Source organism: Chamaea fasciata, unplaced genomic scaffold, assembly GCF_029207755.1.
Source record: "Chamaea fasciata isolate MVZ Bird 193981 ecotype frontalis unplaced genomic scaffold, bChaFas1.0.hap1 SCAF_5, whole genome shotgun sequence".
NCBI classification, from domain to species: domain Eukaryota; kingdom Metazoa; phylum Chordata; class Aves; order Passeriformes; family Sylviidae; genus Chamaea; species Chamaea fasciata.
The window spans coordinates 26,528,798-26,542,473 of record NW_027094090.1 but is presented as its reverse complement, the minus strand read 5'-3'; the positions used below and the strand labels follow the sequence as shown (position 1 = coordinate 26,542,473).

The following is a 13,676-nucleotide window of genomic DNA, read 5'->3' as shown; positions in this document are numbered from 1 at the left end:
ACAAAGACCTGCGCCTTTCCAGATCACCATTCAACCCCTTTTGGCATTCATCATCTACTGTCCTCACGCTTGCAGATCCTCAGTTCAGAAAACACTGCTACAGGGCCGGGAAGCTCCCTCCTCAGCCAGGAACGGGGCTCCGCTGCCAGCAGCTCCGGGAAATGGGCACAACCCCGGCAGACCGGACCGGGCGCCTTCGGCGGGGCTGCGGGCAGCCGACGGCAGCGGCGACCCCGGTCTCCCGGGGAGGAGCAGGAAGCGAGCGCGGAGCTGCTCCGGCCGCCCTCCCCCGACACACCCCCTCGGCAGCGGCCGGGGCACCGGGCCGGCCCGCCGCCCCCCGCCCGCGGGGACAGCCCATCCGCTGCCGGCGAGAGCAGCGGGGCGGCCCGGCCGGGGCGGCCCCCTCCCCCGCCTTACCTTCCCGGTATTTCTTGCGCAGCCGCCGGTGGACGCTCTTCACCACCCCCGACAGCTTCTCCTGCTCCAGCTTCCGCTCCTTCTCCGGGGGTGGCGGCGGGGCGGCGGCGGCCCCACCGGGCCGGGGCCGGGGCTGCGGAGCGGCCTCCATGGTGTTCCCGCTGCTCGCCGCGCACCGCCCGGCACAGGGGGAGGCGGCGCCGTGCCGGGGCTGCGCCGGGCGGGCCTGCGCGTGCCGCCCCCGCCGCGCGGGCTGCCGGGACTTGGAGTCCGCGGGGCCGCGCCCCGCCCCGGAGCTCCGCCCGTAGCGGCCCGGGCTGTGGGAAGGGTTTTTTGCCGGCTGAACTTCCCGTTCCGCGTGTCTGGAGCTGGTCACCCCGCGGTGCTTAGCAAAACAGCGAGGCGGAAAACACACCGAGTGTCCGGGGCAGCGAGACTTCCCCGGTAGCTTGCGTGCTTTACCCCAGGGCACGGCCTTCTCTAGAGACCCCCGTGGGAGAGCCGGCTGGGAGTCCGTCTGGCCCGGGGCGGCAAAACCCATTCCCCACCTACAAAGGACCTTGCGGAAAAAAACCTCAATTCAGAACACACTCGAGCAAACGTGGGCGGCTTCGTGTCCGTGGTGTGGGCGCGGGCGCTTGAAGAGCACAAGTTTTGTTCAGCTTTTTCATGTCTTCATGCCGCTGCTGGGCCCGTTTCTGTGCACAGCCCAGTTCCTGGCATTTATTTGGGTGGAAACGCACTGCTGGAGCACCTGCAGCCAGCAAAAGCGCCCCTTACAGCGGGCACTTCTGTGCCCGGCCTCAGCCTTTCCCCACATCCAAAGTACTTCAGTTCTCTCTGTTAGTAATTGTTGGAAGTGGGATAGACAAAACCATTCCTTACGAGATCATGGGAGGGAAATATGCCATGAAGCTGCTTGTTTGACGTGGCCAGAAGCCGCTAACTGTCTTCTTTGAAGATGTTAAAGAACATTAAGGGGGTTGTTGCAGCTACAATTAAATCTGTGACAAATCTGAGAGTAGGGTTGAGATTTCATCCTGATGAGAAGTCCATGACACACGAGTTTGGGCAACAGGATGTATAACAGGTTCTTATCAGCGCCATGATGGTCCTGCCAGAAAAAAAACAGCTAATCACAGAACACGGTGGTTTTCTGCTTTTCTGATAGAATTCGTTTGATGGTTCAATTATCAAGGCAAAACTCTAATGTCCAAAGAAAAGGTTTTCATTGTTACTGACTGCAAAGTCAGCCCTTTTTCACTCACTCTGAGTGAGGTAGGCAAATAATGATCTCACCCATCACTTTGAAGTGCCCACATACTGCTCAAAGGTCCAACTCTTTCTGTACTGATATTTTTAGAGAGTGTTTAAACAACTTAATTGTATTTTGGATCTTTCATCAGTATGTATATGTGTTATTTCGTATTTTATTTTCAGAGTATTTCCATTTTGTTTTGTTGGGTGGGTATTTTTCCTCAAAATACAAGAGAATAATGGATGGAGAAATTAAATTTTTGCTACTAACATCAACATTAAGAAAGAAAAATTCAATGTAGTGACTGAGTTTTTCCTTAAGTTACATTTTCCTTTAAGTTGTGAAACTGAAATAACTGATCATGTGTTAATGAAAAAAAAAATACCAGTGTATATTATTTTTACTTTGACTTGGAAAACATCCAAGAGTCATCTTCTAGTGTGAATTATTTTATTCCATACTCATCAAACTAGTTCAGGGAGTTAAATCTGAATCAGAAATAAAACGTTATGCTGGGGTTAATTATATCTTTCTGAAATATTTTTATTTCTAGTTTTATGTGCAAGTCCACTAAGGAGGATTAAGATCATGCAAAAAGAGATTACAGTGATAATTACTAGGAACATTTCAGTTACCAGGAAGCCTACATGGTGGTTAATGTTCTTTATGACATTTTGTAGGATTTGGGAAAGCACAGGCTGAGGAGGAAAAGCATGAGCCAGTGTTCTGTGTGTGGCATCGTACTAGGAGAGCACTGGGGGAGGCATCTTGGAAGAGTAGGAGTATCAGGGTGATAGAGGAGAGATGGAGGCATTTGGAGGATGCTTGACAAATACTGCTGTGGCATCAACACTCCCAGTCATGAGCCTCCAGACTTGGAAGTGTAGGTTACACAGCCAAAAGATGAGTGTGTCTGTGATTTGGAAAATTGGAAATCTAATTGTGGAATTGGAAAACTGGGGTGAAATTACACTTATGTGAAATATACTCTCTCAGAATAATAAGTTACTTGAATTATTTGAATTGTCTTATCACTGTTGTTTTTTCAGTTCTCAGGATTTCTTTCTAAAACTAGCAAAGTGGTTTTAAATACAAAGTAGTTTTAATTTTCCACAATGAAGTAACACGGAAGTTTACTTTCAATAAGCAAGCAGGGAGCATTTATCAGATGTCAAGTCTTTCCAGCCATGAAAATGAAAGAATATTTGTTGAAGAGACATTATACTCACAGGACACACAGATATTTTCCCTGGAACATATGATGGGAGTTGGATCCCAGTGACAGGCTTCAAATGCAAAATAATTGAAGGAGGTGCTTCCCCAGAGCACTGCATGGAGATACTGGTGGACAGGGGAGTGGGCAATTAAAGCAGGACTGGTTCTCTCAAGGCGTGATGGAACTGATGTCCCGGTGCTCTGTGAAGGTGGAGAAAAAAACGTGTGATCTGTACATTTCTTGAACACATTACAGGAAGACATAAATGTATTTGTCCCCAAGGCATAAAAATAGAATGAGCAATGAGGATGCATGCACTTGCTCCAAGGGGATAAAAGCAATAAACTACTCGTGTCCTGATAGGGATGATGGAGTTTCACTCTTTGGGAAAGAATAGTTTTTAGCAGCTGGACTTACTACCTTGAATGTAGATAATGGATGAATGCTCCTCTATATATTAGTTACTTTCTAAATAAATAAACTAATTTAAAAAGCCAAATTAGGGAAGACTAGAATAGTTTCTTGTGACACTTCTGAACTATTTTAATGACCATCACATTTCATGAATAGCATTGGATTCAAAAGTCTGGGTTCACAGACTGGGAGGACGAACAATGACAGCACTTTCCAGTACTCGTGTGGCTGGAACATTCACTGGGGATGTGGGAAAACCAGTTCGCATCTCTACTCTGCCCGCAGGGATCTGAACCCACATCTTCACTATGAGATTATATGAAGTGGAAGTGCTCTTCCTTCCTGAGGGAAGGGTATATTTTCAGTCTTTCTCCCAGTGAAAATGTGGAGGAAAATAAAAACTTTGTGAGCTGCGAATCAGCAATGCTTTGTTTCCATCTTTTTCAGTGGCAGTTTTTGACAACTAATTCTTCTCAGCCTATTCATCTCTTCTATCTTAAAGATGCTAATTGTTTGAAAAAGAACCAAAAAAGGACATCAAAAAGAAGAATCTGTCCGGTGTGATGACATCATCATAAGAGTCTCTAATGCAATGTAACCTGCAAAAATATTACCAAAAGCATGTAATTGTTTTAATGGAACACTGAAACACAGTGGTGATTTAAAAAGAATTAAATGTTCTTCGTTAGATGTGGAAAATGGTTTTGCTATATGTATCTGAATGGCAGACAAACAGGCAGCAGTGGAATATTTGGGTTGAAATTAAGATTTTCTTCTTCATTAGTTGTGGAGTCTTATAAGCCATGAAAATAAGGTAATTTGGTTTAAAAAGTGGGAGTCATATCACTGAATTTGCACCAATGCGGTTATTTAGAGTTGGTCCATTATTACATTATCCAGACTACACACTCCAGTAATTTAGTAATTAAAGTTACATAGTAATTAAAACTGCTATCCCATAACAATAATTTTATAACTATAGATCTTGGATTACATTTCTGGAGACTGACACCTTTAAAAGTAAGTACACACCAGAAGTCCCCTGTGTATTTTAGTGGAAAAAATAGGCTTGATATTGACTTTGGTTTGCATCTGAAGTCCCAATATTTGCCTAAATGACATTTTGCTTTTGGAAAGTAGAGGATTTTTCTACCACAAGACAAATTAAAAGTTGCTCCTCAAGTAGGTAGAGACACCCAGCTTGCAGAAGGCTTAAAATACTTTCCACATAGAAACTTATTGTGGAATCTAATTAAGTATCTTTAAAATCACAAGAATTAGATACTGATAAAAGATTTTATTTATTGAAATCGGGTCTTTTAGTTGCTGGCTTGTGTTGCAAAATGGAAGGAATAGTTTTAACAGCAGCCAGCATTTCTGATAAACAGTACATTCTCTACCTCTATTCTGGCCAACAGGTACCATCTGTGTCTGTCCATGGAAAGCAGCTGTTTCTTTTGACACAGGAGGAAAAATTAAAGAATTTGTAAATCCCTTCAGACTATTACTTATAGTAAAGTGGGAATTAAATTTCATGGAACTACTGAAATATTTACTGAAAAGCAGCAAAGCACTTTATACCTAAATTGTCCTGGACGTTATGTGCATGGGTAGAAAGTAAAGCAAGCCTTGAATGCTGAGAACAGACAGTGCACTTTCTAATAGTTGCTGTATTCATTGCAACTTCTTTGCAATATGAGCATTACAAACACACTTAATACTCTAGTGATAAAGATCATTATATATAGACAGAATTTTTTGAAAATCAATCCTGAATTCTCTTAAAAATCTGGGTTTTTTTAAGATAGATTTTAATCTGAGAACATTCCCCTGTTACTTGGAATGTATGAATTATTCAATGACCAGAGTCAACATCATGATAGCTTTAACAAAGACTACTAGCCACTCTTTCTAGATCGAGTTTCTTCTTAGCTGATTTCTTGCTGCCGTGAAAGATTAACTCATAAAATCACTTTGATTTAGCAAGAGATGTCAAAACATCCAGCAGGTCTAACTGGTTTTCTTCCAATGTCAGTCAAAATAGTACGTGGTTTTAGCACTGGTTCATGTTTCTGTCAGCTGCTATGTATAAACTTGCTGTGTAATCAATTCAGACACAGTAAGTTTAAGAAAGTTTGGTACTAGTAGAAAAACTTCTATGTTTGATTATTTGTGCATCTGCCAAACTTGATAGTCTTAAAGATGTTTTCAATTTTTGGGATTAAAATTCCAGCCTTCCCGTAGGGGTCAAGTGTGTATAATTCTAGTCCCTCTCAACAGCAATATGGCTGTACAGTGGGTCATTTTCAACTTGGGAAATACTGCAGTTTCCTGTAATCTTGTGCTGCAGGTATGATAACTTGACTCATAAACTAACATGAGCTCAAAGTCCGATTGGAGTAGTGTATGCTAAAAATTACCCAGAGAAAGGCTAAGATGCATATGGATTTTTGAGTCAGGAAAAGAAATAAATTTGTGAAGAATAATCTATTTCGATGATGCAGTGTATAGATGAGGATATGCTGTGTCATTTCACTTTTCTCATTCTTTCCCCTCCTAAGTCCTGGGAGGGCATGGGAGAAGATATTTTAGGTATCTTTAGATATGACCTACATCTCTAGAACGAATAAAGTGTTCTTGTCTGTTCCAATGTTTGCCCAACTCCTTTTAATCTCTCCTGCCTCTTGAATGCTGTCATGTGGCTTATTTGGGACTCTACTGAAGTTCAAGTCAATTTTCAGCTAAGCAGATGAGAGAGCAACAACAAAGTCTATTCATACAACATCAAACGGAGCTTTATCTTCAGGACAACATATTGCAGGCAGTGTGATATATTTCAGAAAGAGCAAGGAATGCCAAAGCTCTAGCTTGTCCTGCACACATGCTCTTTGGATTGTGCACAGATCATGTGCTAGCTTTTGGTTAAGTCTGGCTTCAGTGACAGTAGTATCTAAGATGTTATCAATAAAATTCAAAGGGCTAGTATTCTCTTCATCATTTTAAAGGAGTCTAAAGAATGGTGGTAGGAAAAATGAAGTCATTAATATTAATGCTGCTTCAGAAATTTTGACTGGAAGTATACATAGGTTTGCTGTAATTTTCCCATATAAGCACCACAGATAAATATTATCTGTTCAAAGAATGGTTTCTTTTTACTTCTTCAGAACATCTAATAAAACACAAATACCATAAATTGTGACAAAAAAGACCATAAACTGAGCATCCTCCACACTAGATTTTGTCAAAATTTTATCTCCATTAATATGGCTTAAGAATGATCTGATAGCAGCTTCCCTGAGGTATGAATTATACTACAGACTGCAGAAGAAGGAGGCAGTCCTGAAATGCTTATTTAAAGCTAGGTAGAGTTGTGATAAAATTAAATAGCCATTTCAATGTATTTAGGATACATTGATAGACTGTTATATTTTAAAAGATAGGAAATAGAACAGAAAAGTACTGTAGCAGTTAATAGAGACATACATTTCATAGTGATATTCAGATTTTAGTTAACACTTTAAGTCTTTCAGATTTCTGGCTAATAAAATTATCTGTATCCTCTATGTGCAAAGGTGTTCCCGGACATTATCTATCTTATTGCCTAGAAAAACTTTAGACTGGAAAATACCTCTTTATTTCATCGAATCCAACTATTAACCCAGCACTTCCAAGTCCACCACCTAACGATGCACCACATCGACGTATTTTTTCATCTCTTTCAGGTGCAGTACCTCTTAATTTCTTCAGAGTTGTGGTTATCTAGTGAACCTCTTGTCTTTACAGAATTCTGTTTTTCAAAAGAGGCTAAATTTTGCTGAGGATCCAAGTATTGAAGTCCTCACATTTGCCATTTCACATGTTCGTTGAAACACATTGTGTGTAATACTCTTTGTAAGAGAAGTTTTCAAACCAATACAAATGCTCATAAATGCTGATGACTTCATTACAGTGAGATGATATAAAGAATGCTCGAGTAATAAAAATGTATATTTTGCTACTCACTTCTCTGTACTAGTCACCAAGGAAAAGACTTCATTTTGGAAGCCATAATGACAACATAGTACAGAACAGATAAAATTATAACATGGGAGGTAATGTTAGAAGGTTGTAAGAACCAGAGACAGCGCTCCTGCTTGCTTAAACGTGACAGATGGATTTTTGCTGCACGACTCCTTTAAATCCAGGAGAAATGGCTCTCAGCTACCAGGACATATTCTCAGCAGGAACATAATTTCATATTACAAAGTTAAAGTATTTGCTTCTTTTGGAGCCTAACATGATCAGCAAAATGCAGCCCGTGGCTTATCACACAGCCTGACAGGTACTTGAAGTATTGCTGTCCTTGCTTTTTAGAAGGTAGAATGGTCTCCTGGAGGCTTTTCTACATAAATAGAAACAGCGTTTTCTTAGGAGACATAGAAATAATTCTGAAGCATCAAAAAAAGTAATTGTGGCCAATTTTCTGAAATAACTTGTGACCTTCCAAGCTGTTTGTACTCATGAAGGTGAATTTTACCCATCATTACCTAAAAGGTCCCTGAACCAGAACTAGAAACATAACCAAAAATCTATTTTAAAAATAATATTGAAGCCAGTCTTTTTTATTAATTTGTTCTTCTTTTTCTTTTTCTTTTTTTTTTTCCTTCCTGAATGAACAGGTGGGAAGAAATTTTTGGTTTAAAATATTGCAGATTGTACATTCCTTTGGTAAAAGGCTACATCCATTTTTTTTTTACCATTCAGACTGAAGTCTAAAGAATAATAGATATATCAGAACATCCATCTGACCTTATGGTTGTTAGAGGGTTGTCCATGAGAGTAATTATTTTTACACAATTAGCTGTTTGAAAAGCAGTTGCTGTGGTAGGAAAAAGAGAATTCTGTTGGCCTGTGAGGGCTCATTTATGAAAGAGTCATCTCAAATGAGATGGGATGTGAAAGACATTGTATTTGGTATGGACACCAGTTATATTTAAATCATGTTTGGCGAGTACTCCTGGGGCCACTCGTGCTTTCACTTTGTTCTCAGATCTGGCACGAGGCATCCTATGAATCCTTGTTGACAGGGTTTTTTTCAGGCTGTCTACAAATCTTGTTTATTCTATGGTCTTGACATTGCTTAGGATGCCTAGGATTACCTAGTACAAGTATGCATTCTTAGTTATGATTTATGCCTGAAGTTTGTCCTTAACTTTAGTATGCTGTTTGTGGAGGTCCAGCCATTCGTTGCTTCCTGAATAATGGAGGAAAACCTCTGAATGAGAGACAATGTGTCCAGCTGTGAACAGCAGCTTCTGTGGCCACCCCAGTATAACCTGCAGGAGACAGATGGGTGAGAGAAACAAGACAAATGGCTATTGTACTTCAAATTCATACCTGTCTTGTTAGCTTTGCAATAGCTGTTTCATGCAGATGGTCATGAATGGGACCTTAGCCAGTTTTCTTTTGCTGGAAGAAACGTTTGCTTCTGGGGATTGAATGGGTCTGCCTTCATCAGCAGTTAAGAGTACTACATAAATGTTTTTATGATGTGAATTGTCCTTGCCTGTGAATCTTCTGCACTTGATGTTCTTTAAGTTACTTTACTTAAGGCCTTTGGAGGACAGAAACTAGACTTTTTCTGAACAATCTTAGCTGGAAATTTCACACTAGGGATTTTTCTAACACATCCTAAAGGTAATGGGAACATGTAATCTTTGGGCTCTTGAGAAGGAATGCAGAAGTTGATCCTGTTACTAATTTGAATTGTACTCCAATATAATTTCGTCTTTTATCCCGAATAAGAGAAATAACCAACACAAGGGTGAGCTTTTAAACCTTTCGATTGCTGAGACTTCATTGCAAGGATTTCCTTTGTGCAATCTGATCTCCTTTGTGAGATTTTTGAATCTGTGAAGGGATAGACTTTCTAAAATGCCTGTGTTACTGGTATGGGGCAAGAGACTTCCGAAAGACTTAGGTAATCTTTAGTGAGTCACATTTCTAATGGAATTTTATTTTAAACGAATTATCTTCTACGTTCTCTCCACTCTGGGCTATATGCTCAGTGACTATAATACTTATTGTTCTGATATATCAAGTTACCAGGTCATCTGTGAATGTTTCTGAGACTCCTCTTCCTGAAGAACCTGGCACCTAAACAAAGATGACAGGCAAATGACTATAGTCTGAGGTCTTCTTTTGCTGCTGAAGATTGCTGAATTCACATGTGCTTGCTGGGTCTTGGAGATGACTGACATAAGCAGTTACCACTTCTGACAGCAGGTGCTTATCAGGTGTAAATTTGAATCCCTTTAACTCAGTGGCAGGACTTGTGTCAATATGTTTAGTAAGTGACTTGTGATCACTATTCCTCGGCATATACTTTTTTTACAACACTTTTACAAACAGTTGGCTCCAGACTAATGAATCAGTCTTTTTTCTAACACAAAGCAAATAATGGCCATTAGATCACATGCTGGCATCTGGTGTGTAAATGTGTAAATCTTGATTGATAAATAGGCACAATAGCTTCACAGTTTTGGAAGAGGCTGCAATTCTGACTGCAGGAATAGTAGTCAGTATGTTCAGAGAAGTATGTTCTCACTTAAGTCCTTCACTGTTTCTTGTGTGGGTTTATAATTTCACATAGGTAGAAGTGTAAATTTATAAATTTATTTACAAACATACTTGTAGAGTTGAGTCCTTAAATAAGAAGACCAGAAGAGATTGCAATCAGAAGAGATTTGTAAACAGAATAAAATGAACAAAAAAATTCCAAATCAATTTTTCAATCTTATATAGAAATTATTGGCACTTTAAACTTTTTTTTACCTTTCCTGTAATTGTGTTTAATGTGATCATGAGTGCCACAGGAACAATAAATCAGGTTTTTGATCTTGATACTCTATAATTTCTGACTCCCAATTTGGTCTTTTAATTGCAAATAGTACTTTATTTTTGAAGAGTACATAGTTTAAATGGTAATTTTAGCCAAGTATTATTTTGAAAAAACACAATTTACAATGTGCCATGTACATGGTTGGAAGTGACCTAATGAACCACAGAAAAAAAGAAAAAATTAAAACTTAAATATCTGTCTTTCTAGATCTCAGCAGATTGATTTTACAGACCAAGTGAATATCATACTTATGAGACAGCAGTTTCACAATGATTTTTTTGATTTATGCTGGTGAAGCTGAATTATAGTACTTGCAGATCTCCTGTAAGTAAAAACTAGATTTCTTACCAGTATATGGAAAGTGACCACATAAATATAGTATTTAGAGACAGAAAACAGAGGAATATAACATTTTTCTAAAGCCCATAATGTGTTTAAAATAACAAGAGATACTGTAAGAGTGGTCTGCAATCAGAAAAAGAGTTGCAAATTGATTTCTAATATGCTCTAAAAATTTGAGAAATAGAAACCAAGAGGAGGAAAGATCACATGCCAGGAACACTATGAAATCCAATCACCCAGATGTGATCAATTAGACAACATAGCAAGGGCAAACAGATCAATGGCTCTGTCTTCAAATGAAAACATATGTGTTTATTTACCAGAATTTGCATCTTTAAGATAAGCATAAACTCCTTTCATGTCAGTTAAAATTCCAAGTCTTGTTGGTGTTGCCTCTTTTTTTCCTTAAACAATTACTTTTCTATTCACTTATTTTACTCTTACCTGACCCTGAAGTGAGAGTGGTTGCCAGAAAGGAGGCAACCACTGATATCATGCAGCTTTCCTTAGAACTTCCTGTAGGAAGCTCACAGAACTCATTCTCTTTCATGCTAAAGTCACAGATTCAGATCTATCCTAATAGGAATTAAAAAATAATTAATTTCTTATTAGTGGTTTTCAGTAGCTTCGTATCTGTCAGGGCCAGTTTCAAATGGACAAATGTCTGTGTGGCAGCTGGGTCACTAATGGCGTCTGCAGGCTGTTTTAGGAGTGGTGAAGAGAGACACTGTTCAGTAGGACTGATCCCCCAGAGTCACAGGAGAGCCTGTGAAATGTGTGTTCTTGTCATCATCCATAGGCCATCCTACTTCATGTGCAACTCTTAAGTTTGCTGCTCTTAAAACTGAACTGAAGTAGATTTGAAGTATGGGATTAGAATGCATAGGTGAGGAAGGGACTTCTTAGGAGGGACTGTTTCAGCACCAAGTAAAAGCACCTCTCTTTACCAAGTATTTTATTCTTTAATATAAAGGAGGAAATCCTCAGGAAAGAGGAAAGTACGCTGCCACTTTCTGCGCCATTTCCAGAATGTGGGAAAAAACGATCCATTTCAGGGGGTATCAATCTAAAAGCTTCCACCAGCCCTGCACTGATTATAAACAGTCACTTTGGTCCTTGTGTCAGTGAATTCATCAGGGAAACTTCCAGTTTTAGAGCCTGCACAACGTAGAGATGGTTGTGTTTAACCTTGAGCTGTGCAAAGCAGGCAGAAGATGCTCTTGTTCTGCCTGGTGTGCAAGCAGTAACACACTGTCTGCAGTAAAGACTAGAAATCCCAGGTTTGTCATTCTTAAGCTTGAGAAATTTTGGAAATGCTTCTTAAATTATACTTCTTGTGGAACAACATGTTTGAAAACAAATAACTGATACTATTGATGTTTATGAAGATATTGTCTACAGTAAACTCACCCTCCCACCACCTCCTCCCCAGAATCTAAGTATCATTTACCCCAGGGAAGAAAATCAGCTGGAGCCAAAGCTGCACTGGGGCAGATGTCACAGCCATACTGCTTAGTGCTTTTACATATATATGAAAAGTCCTATGTACATGGACAAGCAGGACACTGGTATGGTTGTGTCTGAGCTATGGAGACTAAAAGCCAGCACCTATGGATGAAGGTGTAATGAAATACAATTAAACTGTGTGTGTCTAAGAAATGTAATAGCAAGTTTAGCTGATAAACAGGTGCATCAGTTCTTGAAAATACAAGTGGAAAATTAAAACCAAATCTTTACAGCAAGACCTTGTTTTCCTCTTACTCTGGAAGACTGTGAATGTGAACAGCTTTCTCCAGGTGTGTAAGCACTGTGAAAATGCATGACACTCTCAGTGAAATGTGCCATCAGTGCCTCAGTGATTCTGTGCAATTACATTATGTGGTAGCTGGATGAAAATGAGTTAATTACAAAATCATACTGAAATCCTGTTTCCTGCTCCCCACAAGCAAACACTGCCTTTGTTCAATCTTTAGGTCTGGTTTGTAAGTTAGAAGTCACAAGGAAAGTTGCAAATTTTGGTGGGGAACTTAGCTGCTAGAAGAGCTACATCTCTTACTCAGAGAAGTACAAGAACACACATCATATATTTTTCTGGCTTGAAGTAGGTAGGTGTAAAAGGATCCAAAGACACTCTGAGGTCTGGGGAGATGTCTTGGGAAAGACTTCGGCATGTTGCAATTCAGAGCGGCTGTGGGATATGAGAATGCTGGGATTTTCTCAACCCGCTTTCTCGTCACTTGGTTTTTAGCTACTTTGCAAAGTCTAAGTTTCGGTGATTGCTGTCCTCAGCTGTCCTTGGCATTATGTCTCATGGACAAAACTTGTAGGAAGAAGCCAAGCTCCCTCTTTCTGTCTGCAGTTGCATGGCTGAGGTCAGGGCTCAAAGGCAAATTTGCTCAATGCTGACAGGAGCAGTATGCAAAGAGTTCATTACTTGCTGTGAGTCACCCACCCAAGCTGCCAGAGAGAAAAATATCTTTTGTATTTTCTGCCTGCTCCTGGCTCTTGTTTCTGTTGTGAGACAGGAAAAACAAAGCATCCTTTGACTGTTTTTATTTTTAGATGCATTTGCTCCTTTTGCCTTATTCAGTATTTGACACCTATAAAGCACTGGGATACAACTGACTTTCCTACCACTTCCACAGACAGATCAGATTCCCAGAAGTGTTTGGAAAGAACCTGTGGATGCCATCTACCCCATTTCTGCTTGAAGTAGAACTTATCCTGGACTAACTCAGATGGCTTTGTCTAGCCAAGTCTGGAAAACTTCCAGGGGTAAGGATCCCTTTGCCTTCATCAGCATGTGCAGTATAACATAAGTAGAAACAAGCTGACCATAGTGTTTCCTTTTTCACAAGTTTGCTGCTTGGTAGGAGTGCAATCAGCAGAAGAGAGACTGCTTTCCAAATCAGGAAGCTAAATTTGCAGCAGTTAACCTTGTTGATAAAAAGTAAATCATGTTGTAAAGTGGGGTTTGTTTTATTTTCTTGATTTTCATGAAGTATCAACTTTTAGAATCGTATCAACTAAGAATGTCATCTTACTCTGCTTTAGGTGTAAGTTTTTGATGAAATTGATTGCAGAAATACAATAGAAAATACAACTTAAGCATACTCCAAATTTAATAGTGTAGTGCCCTTGCCAGG

The 13,676-nt window shown here is 40.0% G+C and overlaps 1 protein-coding gene across 1 annotated transcript in view; it reads right to left on the bottom strand.

Annotated features, from left to right (window-relative positions):
- Positions 1-619, bottom strand: part of BMT2 (base methyltransferase of 25S rRNA 2 homolog) — a 33,526-nt gene extending 32,907 nt beyond the window's left edge. The window contains exon 1 of the mRNA XM_066183064.1: positions 421-619. Coding sequence (XP_066039161.1) covers positions 421-571 — 151 coding nt within the window. The 5' untranslated portion in view covers positions 572-619. The remainder of the gene's footprint in view (positions 1-420) is intronic.
- Positions 620-13,676: the final 13,057 nt, after the last annotated feature.